Source organism: Solanum dulcamara, chromosome 8, assembly GCF_947179165.1.
Source record: "Solanum dulcamara chromosome 8, daSolDulc1.2, whole genome shotgun sequence".
In the NCBI taxonomy this organism is placed as follows: Eukaryota; Viridiplantae; Streptophyta; class Magnoliopsida; order Solanales; family Solanaceae; genus Solanum; species Solanum dulcamara.
In genome coordinates, this window is record NC_077244.1 from 72,221,227 (window position 1) to 72,239,447 (window position 18,221).

Consider the following 18,221-nt stretch of genomic DNA (forward strand, 5'->3'; position numbering starts at 1 on the left):
TGTTGGTCACCAGATATACTCTTTGGAAAAATAATGGGTACAAATTAAATGAGAGTGATCATAAAACTAATCACACGTACAACTCTTTCAAATTTGGTTTGGCTAATGATCCATCCATTTGTTAATTTATTTTTACTTGCTCGATTCATTCCATCAACAAATTATGATGTTTTGGACTAAATATATAGCCCGAAATGGCTAATAAAAACCATGTTAAAGTATTTTTATATTCTTTTATGTTTTATATATTATATATAACTATAAGCTATAATTAAATAAATTATAAAAAATTAATAAAGAAAAATCCCTAGCCATCCGAAAAAGTCAGTTAGTTATAGCTTGCCTAAGCTATCCGAATTTTTTAAATCCATCTTGATTCAGCCTATTTAGTAGTAATAGTACAAGCTAAGACACTTTTTAATTTTGTAATTGAAAAATAGTTATTATTATGGAGTTTAAAATTTCATTGGTGACAAAAGCGTGTTGCTCAGATAGTAAGCACCTTTCACTTTCAACAATAAGACTAAGAAATCAAAAAAGGTTGATTTCTTAGGGAGGGGTGGAAAAAAAATATAGATGCAATTCCATAATAGTATCATGGATTTTTATTTGTTAAATTTGAAATCTTATGATAGTGATTATTTTTCAACCTGAACGAAATATTGGTTATTTGTGTATTTACCCATCGCGCTCTTTGTCCAAGTAACGTCAATCAACTATTTATTAACTCATCTCACTTTAATCCGTTTAAATTCATCCATGCTCATATCCCCTCCCCCCTCCCCAATTAGATCATATGACCCATTTTGTTCACTATTTCAATTAAATCGTTAGACGAGAAAATTCAAACAAATCAAACATTAAACTAATTTTAATCAGTTGTGAGAAAAGAGAACAATTGCTAAATGTATATCTCAGGCAAAGGTGAAGCCAAAAATTTAATTTTATGGATTCTGAATTTTATAATAACAATTTTAAATGTTAATAAATAAATTCTAAATTTAATATTTATAAATACTAATAAATTTCTTAACATAAATTCACCATTTGAACAAAAAATATTATGATCAACATAATCCATACTTAACCTTCCAACTCCGCCAGAAATCAGGTCCACAACCTTCACTTATGTGATAGTGATGCACATGTGAGAGCTACAAAAACTCTACCACACTAGCTTCTAGATCTGCTGGTAAAATTAAAACAAATCAAAAAAAAAAAACGAAAAGATAATTGCAACTATATATAACGTAACTGATATATATAATATAATACATAGCAAATCATAATATAATAATATATGGACTATTAATAATGAACAAGCATGAATAAAGATAGAATTGCCATTAAAATTCACCAAACCAACAAGAAATAGTTCAAGCAAAACTATCAAACCACCCCTTAAAAAATAAATCATTCCCTACCATAATCATAAAAGCGCAAACTCAAAAATTTTGATTAGCTATTATAGTATATGACAACTTGACACTTCTTACCTTCCCCAACCTACTTACTGATCAAAGTAGTAGGAAAATAAAAAGGGGGACATGAAAAAAGTCTACATCCAAAGATGTAGATATGCTAGCTTGACACAATTCAAGAATTTCCCAGCTAGTGATCTCTCTCTCTATATATATATTATGATTTTGTCCATCTTAGTTAAAAGTTTGAAGTCACAAACTGATCATTTCCTTTTCTAGGACCTTTACTTGATAAGCCTATTAGGTTACCCATACTCCTAATATCATGCCTGCATGTTCTGTCTAGCACCACTGAGGCTCTGATTCCTATACACAAGAATCTCCCTATACCCCTCAATTAATTATGCAAGGATAGCCTTTCCAAATTATTTTTACTCATTCAAAATTAAATAATGTGCACGGAATGGCTATTTACGCAAGCACTGGCTACAATTTAAACGAATCGGGCTACAATAGTAATGTCTAAAACAACAGCCAAAACCTCACCCAATTTGGCAATCCAGCTACATAATAATGTACCAATCCGTGTGTACCACGTCTATTTTTTAACGTTAAAGGAATTTCCTTGTTCTTATTGAGAACCTAAAAAGGGAGGGGATAAAACTCGACAGTAACATGTCACTTATGAAATTTCCAATATTGGTGTAAATATTTAATCAAACTCAGTGTTTAATCAAATAACTTACTCACACTCACATTGGTTAATTGATAATTGTGTGTATGAAATTAAAGATACGCATCATGCATTTATTGGTTTTATGTAAACACCGGACAAATCCCACTATTTCTTTTACCTTTACACAGGCCTAATACTGGTTTAGTCCGGTTATGGGCCGTTGTTGAGAATGATGACTGGCCCAGGATTCCCTTGCCCCCCAAGCCCATTAAAGAGGGGCAAAGGCCTCCTTTGGGCCGAACCAATCCAAGTCACTAAACTGAGGGAATGAAAATATATTTTCTCCTCAAATTAGAAGTTACTACAATTTAGTTATGATTTCTATTGTTTTATGAATTCTTAAGCTTTACCAAAGTTCATAGATATCAACAAGTGCTATATTTGATTCCTTCTATTCTAGATTACTTGTTGGGTGATCGATCATCATGGTATTCGCCTTGCTCGTTTTCTTTTTCTTTTTTTCAAATTCTGATTTCATTTTGCTTCTCTCAATCATTAAGTATGATTGACTCGCCTTTCATATCATTTTGTTTTTTTGTATCATCACTTGAATGTCATCATCAAGTTTGATTGACTCATATCTCATATCGTTTCATTTTTTTGTATCATCTCGTATCTCATATGGTTTCATTTTTTTGTATCATCACTTGAATTATGACACTCAATATCACCCCTTGGCCTTAGATAGAAAGGAGTGAAGGTCACATATTAGGGTAGAAAGCTAATAGGGGTAGAATGTTATTTTGCCTTGTGATCATAGGTCTAATGATGCCATTATAGTTGTGTTGTTATTGCTTTTTAATTATCACATTATTTTGCTACTGTTATTGTTCTAGTCTTGAAAAATTTGCATTGTTTTTCTTTTTAGCCGCTATGCTAAATATGTTATTTTTCTCCCTTATTTAGGATTGATACTTTTGAGCTGGAGGTTTTTCGGAAACAACTTCTCTATCTTCATGAAATAGTAATAAAGTCTGCATACACTCTACCCTCATAGGATTGTTGTTATTCATATCACCCCTTGGCACGTCCCTTCCCAAAGTGAAGGTAGGAGAAAACCCATTAATTACCATGTCATATTGTAAGATAAAAAATTACTCACAAGAGCAAGCCTAACTTTCTTCCAAGGATTTGGTATAGAAGAAAAATGCACTCAACTACAACTTTCTGAAGAAAACAAGGAGAGTTCTTCTCTTTCTAATGGCCAAATAAGAAACATACAAATCATAATTTTATAAGGATTTGATTAAAAGAAAGATGAACTTGTGAAAGAAAATGATGGACCAATGTAAGAATTGTATTGATTTCTACACAACAAAAACAATATTCTAGCTTTAAAATTAAGACTCATCACAATTTTATCATCATCCACCATACTTCTTCCACATATCAACATAAAACCTCAAAGGATTAGGCAAAGAAATCCTCCATTTCTCTAAATCAGGCAATCCACCAGCAATAGCAACAGTACTATCTTCTTGCTTACTATTTCCAAGATTCAACACAAATACTTCTCCTTCAAAAACCTTGTTCATTGCCTTTAATGTCTCTTCCATTATCACTTTCCCATCTTTTCTAATATCCTCTGGTTCTACACAGCTCCCTCCAACATTCACCATTATCTTTCCTCCTTTCTTCAATTTCCCTTTCAATTTCTCCCATGTTTGTGGGTTCTGAAGCTCAGGTATCAAACACCCTTTACTGAACAAATCCACTATAAACCCAGAATACCCATCTTTCACACTGGCATTCAGTGCATTGCCAATATAGATGAAAAGACGATCTGGGTATTTTTTTTCAACTTTCGAAAGCCCAAAATATTCTCTTCCAACAGAGATTACAGATGGGTCTAGCTCGTATCCATGGATAACACCTTGTGGGTACAATTCAAGAATCAATTTCGCAGCCGACCCGGCTCCAAACCCGAGAATTCCTAACGGTCCAGGTGGTAAAATTGGGGGAAGAGTTGCAAAAACATCGTAATAGGCGTTGGTGATTGACTTGAAGAGGAATGATATGCTGTGGATGTTACCAGGTGCATCGAGAAGAAGGAGGCGGGCACCAGCTAATGGGTGGTCGGCTCTTCTAGAAACTTCTAGAACCCGCATATAATTATGTCTGGACTTGAATTTGACTAGGGTTTTGATATGTTCAATAGGGATTCCATCATCTCCTTCTTCTTCTTGGCTTGTGCGAGTGATGTATTTGTGATTTGACGCTTGGGTTGGATGGAATTTGAGAGTTATGGGGTTTTGAGGCTTGTGGTGGATTTTGAAGATTGTGGGTAAGGAAGAAGGAAGGAGGTGACATTGAAATGAGGGTTGGATTTGCATTTGTATGGAGGTTTTGAAGATTCGTGCTGACATGGCCACCTCCCTAAATGTTAAGTTGTTGGCAGAAAGAGTACATGCGGACGGCCGGTTGCAGTACAAGTAGATTTTACATTTTTGAAGGAAAAAGATGCACTTTGGAATTTTGGTGGAACTGATCTCGCACGATTACTACTAGAAAAAAAATGATTTTTTTTAAAGGATAAAATGTATGCAAATATTATTCATATTTTGTGAAGCAGATAGTTTATTTTTCAATAGAAGTTTCGACTCAAAAGAGGGATAAATAAAGCAGGATTAAAAGAAAATTTACAACAACAAAATAACAAGATAAACAGAGCAATAAAATACAAGATATTATGCTAATACTAAATAATATTACTAAGGAGAAGACTAAACTAACCCCTTGACTCTCCCCAACACTCAGCTACCGATTAGCCTTCTATTCTAATTCATAGTTTCCATACCTTTTTATCACGATTATATCTTATCTAATCACCTTGCTTCAATTCTTCTTCGATCTACCTCTTGCCCCTCCTAACTCCTGTTACAGCCAACCTCCCATCTATCTTGTTTCCCTCATTTTTTCCTCTATAAAAGTCACTCCCACCTTGCCCCATATACCTTCATTGCTAATCATATCACTCCTCATATATAGAGCATTCTCATCACAACTATATTCAATCTTTTATAGGTGAACATTCTTGACTGGCCAACACTCCGTTTCATGCAACAAAATAGGTCTAATTACCACTCTGTAAAACTTGCTTTTAAACCTTGACAACACACATTCTTTATTGCAAAGTACCCAGAGGCGAGCTTCTATTCCACCTGCCCTGCTCCAATATGCTGGAGCAACATCATCGTCAATCATTTGGAAAGAGTTGCAAAGAACCTCGTCGCCTAAAGAATAATTAAGATACTAATAGTGGCTAAATGATACTTAGAAGACTGATCAGCGATCACCGCCCTCTATTTAAGGAACCAAAAGATTAGCAATAATCTTGTTTTAAGAAATAATTGAAACTATTCAGTCTCAAATGTACATGGATAAATCCACAGAACTACACGGATAACTCTCACAGAACACCGATAATTTTGTATCTTATCAGCAGTATCCATAAGAACAAAGTGTGTCATGTCTGCATTGTGGTGAGCAGGTCCATTTACGAGAGACAGCATTACGCTCTCGCTTCAGCATTTGACTCATCAATCACTAATCTAAAACCAACTAACTGCAATCTACTATGACAACTCATTTTTCTACTTCCATTTTCAGCATAAGAGACATCAAAACAATTGCTCATGAGAGGCGAAGGTCAAAAATCAAGGCTTGTACTTTCAACCCAGAAAAAATATCAGTCATTGCATTTGAGAAGATGTAGAAGAGCTTGAACTAGGGATGATCATCAACCATGTCATCTGCATTGGCTTGGTCGTCAACATCCCTGCATAATAAGCCACAGCACTTTAAGCTAAATCTTTTACAAGGCTAGTCCCACAACATTCATTTGCACATTACAAGTTAGGTGCAAACCAGCAAGTCTTAGAAAGTAATGACTTCCCAAAAATGTGAAGACACGAGCAGATACGCAGATGAGCGTAAAAAACAATCAAATATATTTGAAACTTCACAAAGGTACTTAATGCAACTTGAGGCCATACCTCATGTCAGATGATTCTACTGGAGTAAGATTACTATCAGAACTTCGCTGTCTAGGTTTGTCATCTTCATCAGCATCAGACTCATAACCATCACCATTCCATATCCGTGGTTTAGGCCTTCGATCCATATTTTCCTCTTTCTGCAATCAGAAATTCTAGTATAAGATGGGGTTATACATGTAGAGGTTTACTGATCAAGGTGCCACTAACCTCCTCTGGAACTTCTGTTGTAGAAGGAGTGGTTTGAAATGGCACACTAGGTGCATGAGGTAATTGTGAGATTTGCTCAAGCAATATGTTCCTGCAGCCACCAAGTATTTATTTCAAGTAACGTCTAAATAATTTTCTCTATAGAAGAAAAAAGGGAAGAGGGAAACAATTGTCCGAGTTCAGCAGTTGCTTGAAGAAGAATGTGAGGAACGTATGGATAGAGAGAAAATGTATGTCTCAGATGATATTTCAAAAAAAAAAATGTTTAAAGAGTGAATAGTTGCCCATCATTAACAAAAAATACACAGAATCAACCAATATTCTTGCTTCTATTAGGAATGTATTATACTAGTATAATTTAGTTACAGACAAAATCACAGAATTTGTCTCATATACACCACTGAGGCACCAATTTGATGGACCCATATCAGGGATAATCTACTATCAACTTATGTCACCTGTCGGAAAGTAAAATATATTCAACATCATTTTATTCAGCGCCAAAAGAATGCATAAAATGCGCTAGGAAAAGGATGTTTGACTAACACATCTCAGAAAATAAATTAGGTTAGCATTTGTGACAGCTGCTGATGGGAAAGCCCTCAAACTACAGCAAGTAGTACAATAGTAAAATTACCTGATCTTCTCAAGATCCCTAGGTGAATTTTGATTCTCCATGGGGCTTGGTTCAACATGAAGAGTATAATCTGGGCCAAAATACTCATAATATTCATTGTAAGGCAATTTATTTTCAGGTTCTACCCCAACTGCAACTGCTGTCTGCAACAAAGAAAAGCAGTTGATACTAAGCACATATTCTAAACAAACAGTAGTCATAGTAGAGAATCTGAAAGACAGGCGCAAAAGAACAAGATAGGAAGACGAGAGAGAGAGAGAGAGAGAGAGAGAGAGAGAGAGAGAGAGAGAGAGAGAGAGAGAGAGAGAGAGAGAGAGAGAGAGAGAGACCTCATAGCACCAGCACCTAGCGACATTTCTTATAGTATAACCTCCACCACCCAATACCATCAGAGGGACATTGAAGGATCTGAGGTACCTAAGGCAAGCAGCATGGCCCTTGACAGACAAGTTGAAGCAACCCAACCTGTCTCCAGCCAGTGAATCAGCCCCACACTGAAGAACAACAGCATCAGGTTGGTAGACCTCCATGACTTTTTGTATTGTGGGACGAAATAATCTACCGAAACTTTCGTCATCCATCCCATCATTCAATGGGACATTTAGGGCATAGTACTTCCCCTGATTTGCGCCAATGTCCTTGATGTGCCCCGTACCAGGAAAGAAGTCCCCAAACTTATGGAAAGATACTGTCATGACTCTATCTGTGGTGAAAAAAGCCTCCTCAACACCATCACCATGGTGAATATCAATGTCTATGTACAACACACGCTGCAGAGAAACACTCAGCATTTCAGAGGAACTGTAACTCAGAACAAGCTCTAATCAAGGCAGAAAAAGTGAATCAAAGGAAAAGATGCTGCAAAGCTATAGTTTATAATTGTATGCAACAGCGTTCACACTACAATTATTCAGATTCTATTATTAATATATTTGATCGGTAGAAAATAACAAGTGATCAAGATTAACTAAGTTCCACTTCCTAAAAATCGTACAGTGTAGTACTTAACCTAGTAATTATTAAGTAGCAGTAAAACGAGAGGAGTTCTTAGGAAATATCGTGTACATATAGTTGGAACTAGATTGCAACTTGAGGTTGAACATGTCAATATTTCTTTTGATTTGCTAAATGCTTCCATAGAGATGGAACAGATCTGTCCCAAGTACTACAAGGATAACAAGCAGCATTTTCATATTTCTCCAGCATAGATTTGGCAAAATCAAATTGAAGTTTATTAGAAAACTTCCATACCTTTAATTACTCTTAAAGACAGTAACATTTACCCCTTAACATCACACTTCTCTGAAGTTACACCAAATGCTACAATCTGAACCAGCCAATTGACAAGGATATGAATCATGAGCATCATACGCTTACCTTTATTAGTCCTCACCCTCCTCAAAATGGTTGGCCAAACACTTATACAAAAGGGCAGGGTCACGTACCATATTCACACTGAAACTTCGACCGCAGAATGTAGACAAGCAACAAAAACATACCGAGTGTAATCCCACAAGTGGTTCTAGGGAGGCTAGGGGATTACACATACACACACAAAAAAAAAGAGTGTAAAATATGGTCTCATTTCAACTAAACCATGACTGTGGATTACACATGCACATCCATCCTGAATGCCACCGGGAAATATATATTACCACGGGGAAAAAGGGAATGATATATGAAAACCAGATTAAACACATTTTTCAAACCTTCAAAGGAAGTTATGGATTTAGGACAATGTATTTTTGAGCTTATTATTACAAAAAATTGATTAAAGAGTAAAGAGATGAGTATCAGAAACATTGAGTTATAGCATTGTAATCAAATGCAACTTCAAAAACTTTAAACAAAGTTCGGCATGTACCAAGGTCGTCTCAACAGGATTGGGGAAGCCAAAATTCATAGCCAAACATATAAATTGAATAACAATAACATAATCAGTGTAATCCAACAAGTGAGGTATGGAGAGGGTAGGATGTATGCACACCTTATGAAGTAAGAATGTAAAACAATGTAAATTTTCAATGAAAAATATAATATAAAGTTAAAATAACAAAACATAGCTCAAGAATTTGAGAAGTTGATATGATGACGAAATAGTATTCCGCAGAATTGGATATAATGATATTGAAATAGGGTTGACTTATTGCAGTCCTTGAAATTTGAAGAAGACACCAAAAAAACAAATCTAATCCTTTTGTAAAGGAAGGTAGACATCAAATTTTGTGAGACTCTACTAGACGAGTCCAATTTCAGTTAGGGTTCTTGGAGGCTACTCTATCCTAAACTCTAGCTCATGCCTATATAAAGAGTAATATATTCTCTCGAAAAGGCATCTCGAATATCCCATAATTCTTGGGTATTCATAAAGAGATCGAGATCTCGAAAATTCCATAAATTCATTGAATATTCACAAAGAGATCAAGGTGTGGCCAATCGACAAGGATATGAATCATGAGCATCATGCTTAACCTTAGTACGCACCCTCCTCAAAATGGTTTGCTGAAAACTTATACACAAGGGCAGGGTCATTTACCATATTTACACCGATTTTTTTTTCATTCATAACCAAATATTCATTACAAATAGAGCAGGGATGGACTCTTGCTACCTCTCTTTACACTATCTTTCTTCCTATTCATTACGACATACAATTCAAGAAAATCCTAAGTTATTAAATTATCAAGATGTCTATACTCTAGGGATACTGCTTGTGTACAGGTATCCATCGTGCCATATGCTGTCCTCGTATATGAATATGCATCACTATCTCCCTTAAGACCATTTCTGGGCACATTCTCCCCTTCTGAAATCTGATTCTATTCCTTTCCCTCCATATGACATAGACTAGCATGACAAGTAACAACATACCCAGTGTAATCCCACAAGTGGGTTATGGGGAAGGTAGGGTGTATGCAGACCTTAACCCGACCTCATGGAGGTAGAGAGGCAGTACCCGAAAGATCCTAGGCAAATGTAGACAAGTAACAGAAAGTTAAAAGCACCCATATTAAGTACATGATGGTATCATCACTTCTATTCCATAGTTCAAGAAGCCATCCAATCCCTCCCCACCCCCAAGATAAGTTATCCCGCGATTTCATCCCAACCAAAAATGGGATAAACTCATCCTAAAATTAATCCTAGGATTAGTTATCCCTTATCTCTCCTACCAAACGAGCCCCTAAGAGAATAAAAATAATGAAAGGAGAATGAACAAGGTAACTATAGAAATAATAATGTGGATTCATGTAAATAGTCAGGATATAAATGAAGCAACAAAATAGGTAGCCACGTAAGAAAGCATAATACAATTATCTAAAAACTATTTCATTTCTCAATTATTACAAGGATTCCCACATTAAATAAGGTAAAAGGTAATTATACTTTCTATCCAAAAATTATTTTCAAATTTAACAGTAAGTGAGATTTTTTTTAGTGGCCTTATAGCCGAGCCGGCCATGGCATGTACGTTGTTATGAATCTATTCACGATGTAAAGAAAGAACCAAAATGAAAATGAGAATATTAGCAAGTAAAAGTTTATACCTTGTGGACTTTGAGGAGCTCAAGAATACCAAGAACGATATCATTCACATAGCAAAATCCAGAAGCTTCACTTTTCTTTGCATGGTGCAGGCCACCAGCCCAGTTGATCGTTATATCAGCATCCTGCCGATTAAGCTTAACAGCAGCCCCAATAGATCCACCAGCAGAAGCTTGACAAAACCCGAAAAGTCCATCGAAAACAGGGCAATCCTCACCAACATTAAATCGTTTCAGATGACGCGCGTGGGTATGGTCATGAAGAGTCTCCGGTGAAACGGAAGAAAGGAAATCAACATAGTCCGGCGAGTGAAAACGGCGGATATCATCCGCTCCGGCTGGAAAAGGGCGACTGATTTCCATACGCCGGTGTAGGTAGTAGTGTACGATGAGATTGTGGGCCATGCGGATACGGTGAGGCTTCATCGGATGACCTTGGCCGTAGTAATAGTCGCCGATGGTAGGTTCATAGAAGTAAGAGACACGGCGCTTCCTCGCGTCGGTACCGGTGGATGGAAGCGATGCGCCGCCGTCTACGACGGAGGAGTCCATGGGCCACTACCTTTTTTGGGCTCGGAGTGATACTGATGATGAAATTTGGGAATTCCGTTAGACTCGCAGTCACTATTGAGTCCAGGAGAATCACCCGAGAAAAATACTCTCCTTTTTATAGGGGCAATTTATGAGAATATACATCCAACCAATAGTCTTCAACTTCTAACCCTCTTAAAAGGAATTTAAACAATAGCCTCTACTTGAGGAAATCCTTACAGCAAAATGGGAGACACGATTATTGATTTTTTTAGCTTTTTCTCACAAAAATGCATTTACAAGAAAAAAAAGACTTTTTCAAGGTACTTGTACGCTATCGGGACATTAGAAAATACTTAAATTTAGAGAATGATTTTTATTTCTTGCGTAAAAGCGATTATAATTTAAATACGCTGTAATTTATTAGAAAGGATGAAAACAAATCTATAACGCTATCAAAAACTACTTGTATTGTTCAACTATTCATAATTTGTTTCTAATACTTTGTAAAGAATCATTCTTATAACTTACAAAACAATATTCTATTGCTTTTAATTAAAAACAAAACGATACTAAATTATTATTTAAGAAGATAATTAAATTTGATCATGATTAAATAATTAGTATTTCTTTTATAAGAAAATAAGTTATTTAATATAATTATAACTTTTGTCCAACAGAGAATACATTTCACTATCTTCATTTATTATAACTTATTAAAATATCCTGAGCTCCTGCCTCACAAAATTAACTTGCTAATATGTGGCTATCAATTCAAACATGAAATTCAAGTCACATTTCAGGCCATGAACGAAAAGTTTCAACCTAATTCAAAAGCGGGCCTTGTAGGTTTCAGCATCAAATGAATCCAATTCATTTTTTTCCTTCTCAAATAACACCCTTCAAAACTTGGCCAATTGCTAAAAAATTGGGATGTCTCAAATAACTTTTTTCTTTCAATTTATTGGTATTTTATATTAAAAAAAAAAATTAGGACAAAAGAAAAAGGATTGACCTGGTTATATATTTATTTAAATGGAATAATTATTTCTAATGTTATGAAATGACGTAATGTTTAGAGGGTGAAAAAGAAGGGAGAAAAGAGGGAGGAAGAAATAAGTGAATAAAGAACAAATAGAGAAAACGAAATAACAGAAATACATATGAAAAACATACATTAAATATGTAAATAAATGAAAATCATAATTTATTCTATATATTTTTGTGTAATTTATTTGTAGCAGTCTTTATTTACTTTCCCCTTTTATTCATTTAATTTAGTTTTCTTTTTTGTGACACGATAAAATAAGAAAAATCTATAGAAGTACAAATGTCGATACATTTTTTAAGGGAAAATATCAATATTTATCAATTTTAATACAATGAAGAATCAAAGAGTTAAGTGTGTGAGAAATAAAATTATGGTAATTTTGTAAGTATCATTGTATAAAGATTGACAAATAATATTGGATTTTGTATCATTATATTTTTTTCGAAAAAAGAATAATCTATGGTAAACTTATAACTAAATATCTTAAATTAATCTTTGTTAAAGAATATTTGAAAACATCAAACTATGTAATTGTGAGAAAAAAATGAAAAGATAAAAAAATACGTGTGACTGCTTATTTTTTATGGTTATTCTTAAGATTCAAATATTAGATAAAAATATTTCATAGATTTAATAAGATGTTTTAAATCGCGCGAGCATGAAGCAGGAATAAGTTCCCTAATAATAATAAGAAGAAAAACTAGATAACGATCGATCAATGACTGAATCAGAATTTTCATTAAGGGGATTATAAATATAAAAAGGTAAACAATCCAAGGAGGTTCAACATACATCTACTATATATACATAAAAAATAATTTTGTCCGTGTATATATATAGTGTATTTTTTCGATAAAAGGAGTTCAGATGTACCCCTTCCGGTACCCTAGCTCCGCTCTCTTGCTCGACTATCTACTAATCTTCTACCCTGGTTTTCGACATGTATCCTCCTATTCATGTCCTCAATAAGCTATAAGTGTGACATATTGTGTCATATCATATTACCTCTAGCTCTAATACGAAACATTTACATTGGATTAAGATATTGGGTACATAATTATACAAAACTTTTAATTATGAATCAAATCAACTCTAGCTCTAATATGAAACATTTGATATTCCACATGCTAATTGAGTATAAATATACTTCAATTAAATTCTTGCATTTCAATTCATATAATCAAAGACTAATTTAGGACCAAACATGTAACGTGTTAGTTGTTAGCTAATCACTCAAAAAGAAATTGTGTGCATGAATAAAAACACAAAATTGAGTGTCCAAAAACAAAAGAATTATTGTCTGCAGCTAAGTAGTTGACATAATCATTCTTCATTCTTTGGTTAGTACATAAGATATGTCTGGTCAAATAATTACATCTTAACTTCAAACTAAGGTTACTATCCTTATTATAAAATGTTTGATTACTTTTAAGATTCCATATGGTCCCAAAGCCCTTTTAGTTTCCATCCAATATTCCATCTTTCATAATAATCCATTTGCTTCAAGTCCAAAATTGTTATATTAGAGTGCCTTAAGAAGAAGAAAAAACCCTTCTTCTTTCCCTAATCCTCCAATTTAGTAATTGATTGTTTGTTTACTAAATATTCATATTCGCCATCATAAATACCAATTTAGTTATGATTTGACACAACTTTAATTATCTACAAATATAGGTCCACCGCCCTGGTCCCTGGCCCTAATTACTTCAAATGTATTAGATCTATTTTTTCTTTTCAATTTCAAATTCATGTAGTTAGCTTCTACAAAAAGGTTTATGGATGTGGATAGATGTGGCAAATGAATGGTTTTGTCTGAATTTGGGCCGATCAAAATGAGATGAGTTAATAAATGAGTGACTTATAAATCTGCCCAAAAGTTACTTGGGTTGAAATGAGCTAAGATGTGGGTTAAAACTCAATCCGCCTAATACGAGTTTTAAATTATTTTTTTTATTTATTATAGTTATATATAACATATCAAATAAAACAATGTCTTTTTGAAAGTATTTTGACGAGGTTTCTCATGGATCAATTTGGGCTAGATATTGGCCTAAATTTTAAGGGTAACTTAAATAAATCCCACTAGTTTAGGATCTAATTACCTAGATACATGCTAATTTGCAATATTACGAATTTTATCAGATTTTGTACTTCAGATACATGTATCTGGTGCGTCCAGATATTTTTAGATACATGTATCTCAGATACATGAGGTCAAAATTAGGTGTAATTTATTCTAGATACACTGTATCCAAGTGAATTCAGATGTATCTGAGCTATATAGACAAATATCGCTCGCCTCCCTCCTATCTCGCTCACCACTCTCCTATCTTTCTCGCGTATCTAATATCTCAGTACATATATCTAGTATAATTCGCATGTATCTGAGATACATAACCAATTCTTGCTCGACTCCCTTCTGTTCTCACTCGTCTCTCTCTATTTCAGTGTATCTGAAAGCAAAACAAAACATGTATGTAGATGTATCTGACTTAAAATTTGATATTAAATTATTAATTAGTGAAACAATATGTAATTAATTCAAACTATATAGAGAATTAGTAAATATGGTAGGAATGCTCCTTTCTTTCCGGTCTTTCCTACCCTGACTTTCTCGCTCTCATTTCTCATATTTTTATATTGTTTTCGATATGCTTGGCTCTACTGACCTATGTCTTGTTTTCCTTGTTTCTTCTCTCTTGTTCTTCTCTTTTAAGTCGAGGGTCTTTCGGAAACAGCCGTCCTACCTTTCAAGGTGGGGGTTAGGTCTGTGTACACTCTACCCTCTCCGGACCTCACATGGTGGGACTATACTGGGCTTGTTGTTGTTGTTGTTTCAAACTTTAATGAGTTGAAATGGTTTAGGCTGAGTTAACAAATACGCCAGTAAATAATCAACCCAAACTTGAGTTGGTTGAGCTAGTTATGATTTCATGGATTAATTTATCATTTCTAGAGTAGAGAGAAAAATAATTTTCTCCTAATGCCAAAGAGGAGTAGAGAGGGAAAGAAAATAGTAGATTATATATGAAAGAAATATTTTCATGGAATAATAATTTAGGGATTAAAGTTCAAAGGTAACATGACAAATAGCCTATTTGAGGCGCTTTTATTTTATATATTCTCGTATTCCTAATGCAACTTAATTATTATAATTCCTCATTCTATATATCCGTAAGCATTATATGGCTTTGTACATACATAAGCATTCTAATTTGTTTGTCTCTAAAACAATATTAATGTTATAAAACACATTAACTTAACAATTAATTAGACAGAAAGATAGTGTATGAAAGAAAGAACGGAAGAGAGAAAAGAGGAATTGCCGTGTATGTATATTCTATGCTTTCTTTGTGTTCTATTTTTTTTTTTACATTCCAAGAATGGCCATATATATATAGTAATAGGAGGAGAAGACAAGTGAAAGAAAGTTGTCAAGTTGCTAATTAGTGGATCTAGAAATGACATCCATTATGCTAATTAGTGGATCTAGAATGGACATTCACTACTCTTTAACACTCCCCCTTGGATGTTCATGTAAAATGTGCCTCATTAAAACCTTACTAGAAAAAAACCCAGTGGAAAAAAGCATAATGAAAGAAAAAGAGTATACATATCTGGTAATACGTCTTGAGTGCTGCCTCATTAAAAACCTTACCAGAAAAACCCAGTAGGACAAAACCTTGGTTAAGGAAAAAAGAGTGCAGCGCGTATTTTTTTACTCCCCCCGATGAAAACTTCATTTGATATTTTGGATACAACGCATTCCAACCCTATATCTCAGCTTCTCAAAAGTTGATGTTAGTAATGCCTTTGTGAATAAATCTGCAAGATTATCATTTGAACGAACTTGTTGTCCATCAATATCACCATTCTTCTGAAGATCATGTGTGAAGAATAATTTTGGTATAATATGTTTCGTTCTATCTCCTTTTATGAAGCCACATTTTAATTGAGCTATGCACGCGGCATTGTCTTCGAATATAACTGTGGGTGCTTTAACATTATTTTCCAGGTTGCATCTTTCTTTGATGAACTGTATCATCGACCTCAACCACACACATTCTCTACTTGCTTCATGAATTGCTATTATTTTAGCACGATTTGAAGAATTAGCAATAATAAACTGCTTTGTAGATCGCCATGATATAGTAGTTCCTCCGTGTATAAATAGATAACCTGTTTGAGATCGAGCTTTATGTGGGTCTGATAAATAACTTGCATCTGCATAACCAATAAGGTCTTCGCAACCTTTGTTAGTATAAAACAAACCCATATCAATAGTATCATTCAGGTATCGCAAAATATATTTGATACCGTTCCCAATGCGAAGTTTGTAGATCGCCATGATATAGTAGTTCCTCCGTGTATAAATAGATAACCTGTTTGAGATCGAGCTTTATGTGGGTCTGATAAATAACTTGCATCTGCATAACCAATAAGGTCTGCGCAACCTTTGTTAGTATAAAACAAACCCATATCAATAGTACCATTCAGATATCGCAAAATATATTTGATACCGTTCCAATGCCTTCGCATTGGGGATGAAATATACCTTGCTAGCAAATTGACAGAAAATGTTATATCAGGCCTAGTTGCGTTAGCAAGATACATAACTGCGTCAATAGCACTAAGATATGGTACTTCAAGACCAAGAATTTCTTCATCCTCTTCTAGAGGTCGAAATTGATTTTTTTCCACTTCAAGTGATCGAACAACCATTGGAGTATTTAATGGATGTACTTTGTCCATGTAAAATCTTTTTCAGATTTTTTCAGTGTAAGCAGATTGGTAGACAAAGACCCTATCTGCTAAATGTTTAATTTGCAGACCTAGACAAAGTTTTGTCTTTCCATGGTCTTTCATCTCAAATTCTTTCTTTAGATACTCAATCTCCTTTTGGACCTCTTCAGGGGTTCCAATGAGATTTATGTCATCAACATAAACGGCAAGTATAACAAACTCTGATTCTGTTTTCTTAATAAAAACACATGGACAAATGACATCATTTATATAACCTTCATTTATTAAGTACTCACTAAGGCGATTATACTACATACGCCCTGATTATTTTAGACCATATAATGATCTTTTCAGTTTTATTGAGTACATCCCTCGAGACTTATTACATGCTTTAGGCAATTTTAATCCTTCTAAAATTTTCATGTAAATTTCATTATCAAGTGAACTTAAAAGTAAGTTGTAACTACATCCATTAGATGTATTTCAAGATTTTTATGTACAGCTAGACTGATGAGATATCGAAATGTTATTCCATCCATAACAGCTAAATATGTTTCTTCATAGTTTACCCCGAGTCTTTGAGAGAATCCTTGTGCAACAAGGCGTGCCTTATATCTTACAATTTTATTTCTCTCATTTCGTTTTCGCACAAAAATCCATTTATAGCCAACTGGTTTCACATCTTCAGGGGTTTGGACTGCAGGTCCAAAAACCTCACGTTTAGCAAGTGGGTCTAATTCTAATTGAATTGCCTTTTGTCATTCTGGCCAATCACATCTACATCGACATTCTTCGATAGATTTAGGCTCAAGACTTTCACTATCTTGCATGAGGTTAAGTGCAATATTATATGTAAAAGCATTATCAACCGTGATTTTCGATCGATCTAAATTTATCTCATCATCGGTAGAACTTATTGAAAGTTCTTTATTTACTTGAGTCTCGGGTTCACTGATTTCTTTAGGAATATCAGGATTAATCAAATCTTGACCTTCTTCAGGAGGTTCTTGTGTAGCATCATCTTTATTATTTCTCGCGCTTTTCTTTCTAGGATTTTTGTCCTTTGAACCCAATTGTCTACCATACTTCAGACGTGTTTGGGATTCAGAAGCTATAATACTAGTAGATGGTCCTTTTGGGACATCAATTCGGATAGGCACATTCACTGCAGGGATATGTGACTTAGTTATCCGTTTCAAATCAGTAAATGCATCTGACATTTAATTTGCTATTCTCTGGAAGTGGATGATCTTCTGGACCTCCCGCTCACATGTGTGGGTGCGTGGATCAAAATGAGATAGTGATGAAATTTTCCACGCAATTTCTTGGTCGGGTTCCTTTTTCTCTCCCCC

The 18,221-nt window shown here is 34.5% G+C and overlaps 2 protein-coding genes across 2 annotated transcripts; both read right to left on the bottom strand.

The window, feature by feature from the left end:
* Positions 1-3,433: 3,433 nt before the first annotated feature.
* On the bottom strand, positions 3,434-5,669 carry LOC129900149 (uncharacterized). Its single transcript, XM_055975092.1, has 3 exons — positions 5,534-5,669; positions 5,296-5,390; positions 3,434-4,646 (listed from the first exon to the last, which is right to left on the bottom strand). Exons 1-3 carry the CDS (start codon positions 5,667-5,669, stop codon positions 3,522-3,524), a joined length of 1,356 nt encoding a protein of 451 aa, XP_055831067.1. The 3' UTR covers positions 3,434-3,521.
* LOC129898968 (histone deacetylase 6) lies at positions 5,480-11,216 on the bottom strand. The gene is made up of 6 exons (XM_055973695.1): positions 10,548-11,216; positions 7,329-7,769; positions 7,000-7,142; positions 6,363-6,453; positions 6,153-6,292; positions 5,480-5,935 (listed from the first exon to the last, which is right to left on the bottom strand). The coding sequence occupies exons 1-6, from the start codon at positions 11,094-11,096 to the stop codon at positions 5,884-5,886; spliced, it is 1,416 nt and encodes a 471-aa protein (XP_055829670.1). The 5' UTR covers positions 11,097-11,216; the 3' UTR covers positions 5,480-5,883.
* Between the last annotated feature and the right edge of the window lie 7,005 nt (positions 11,217-18,221).

Coding starts and splice junctions, on each gene's coding strand:
- LOC129898968 (XM_055973695.1), bottom strand. CDS start 11,096: ATGGACTCCTCCGTCGTAGACGGCGGCGCATCGCTTCCATCCACCGGT. Junction 7,143..7,328: donor CTAGGTGCTGGTGCTATGAG/GTCTCTCTCTCT, acceptor TCTTTGTTGCAG/ACAGCAGTTGCAGTTGGGGT. Junction 6,454..6,999: donor AGGGATCTTGAGAAGATCAG/GTAATTTTACTA, acceptor TGGTGGCTGCAG/GAACATATTGCTTGAGCAAA.
- LOC129900149 (XM_055975092.1), bottom strand. CDS start 5,669: ATGCTGTCTCTCGTAAATGGACCTGCTCACCACAATGCAGACATGACA. Junction 5,391..5,533: donor AGTTCTGTGGATTTATCCAT/GTACATTTGAGA, acceptor ATTATTCTTTAG/GCGACGAGGTTCTTTGCAAC. Junction 4,647..5,295: donor GAATAGAAGCTCGCCTCTGG/GTACTTTGCAAT, acceptor TAATCGTGCGAG/ATCAGTTCCACCAAAATTCC.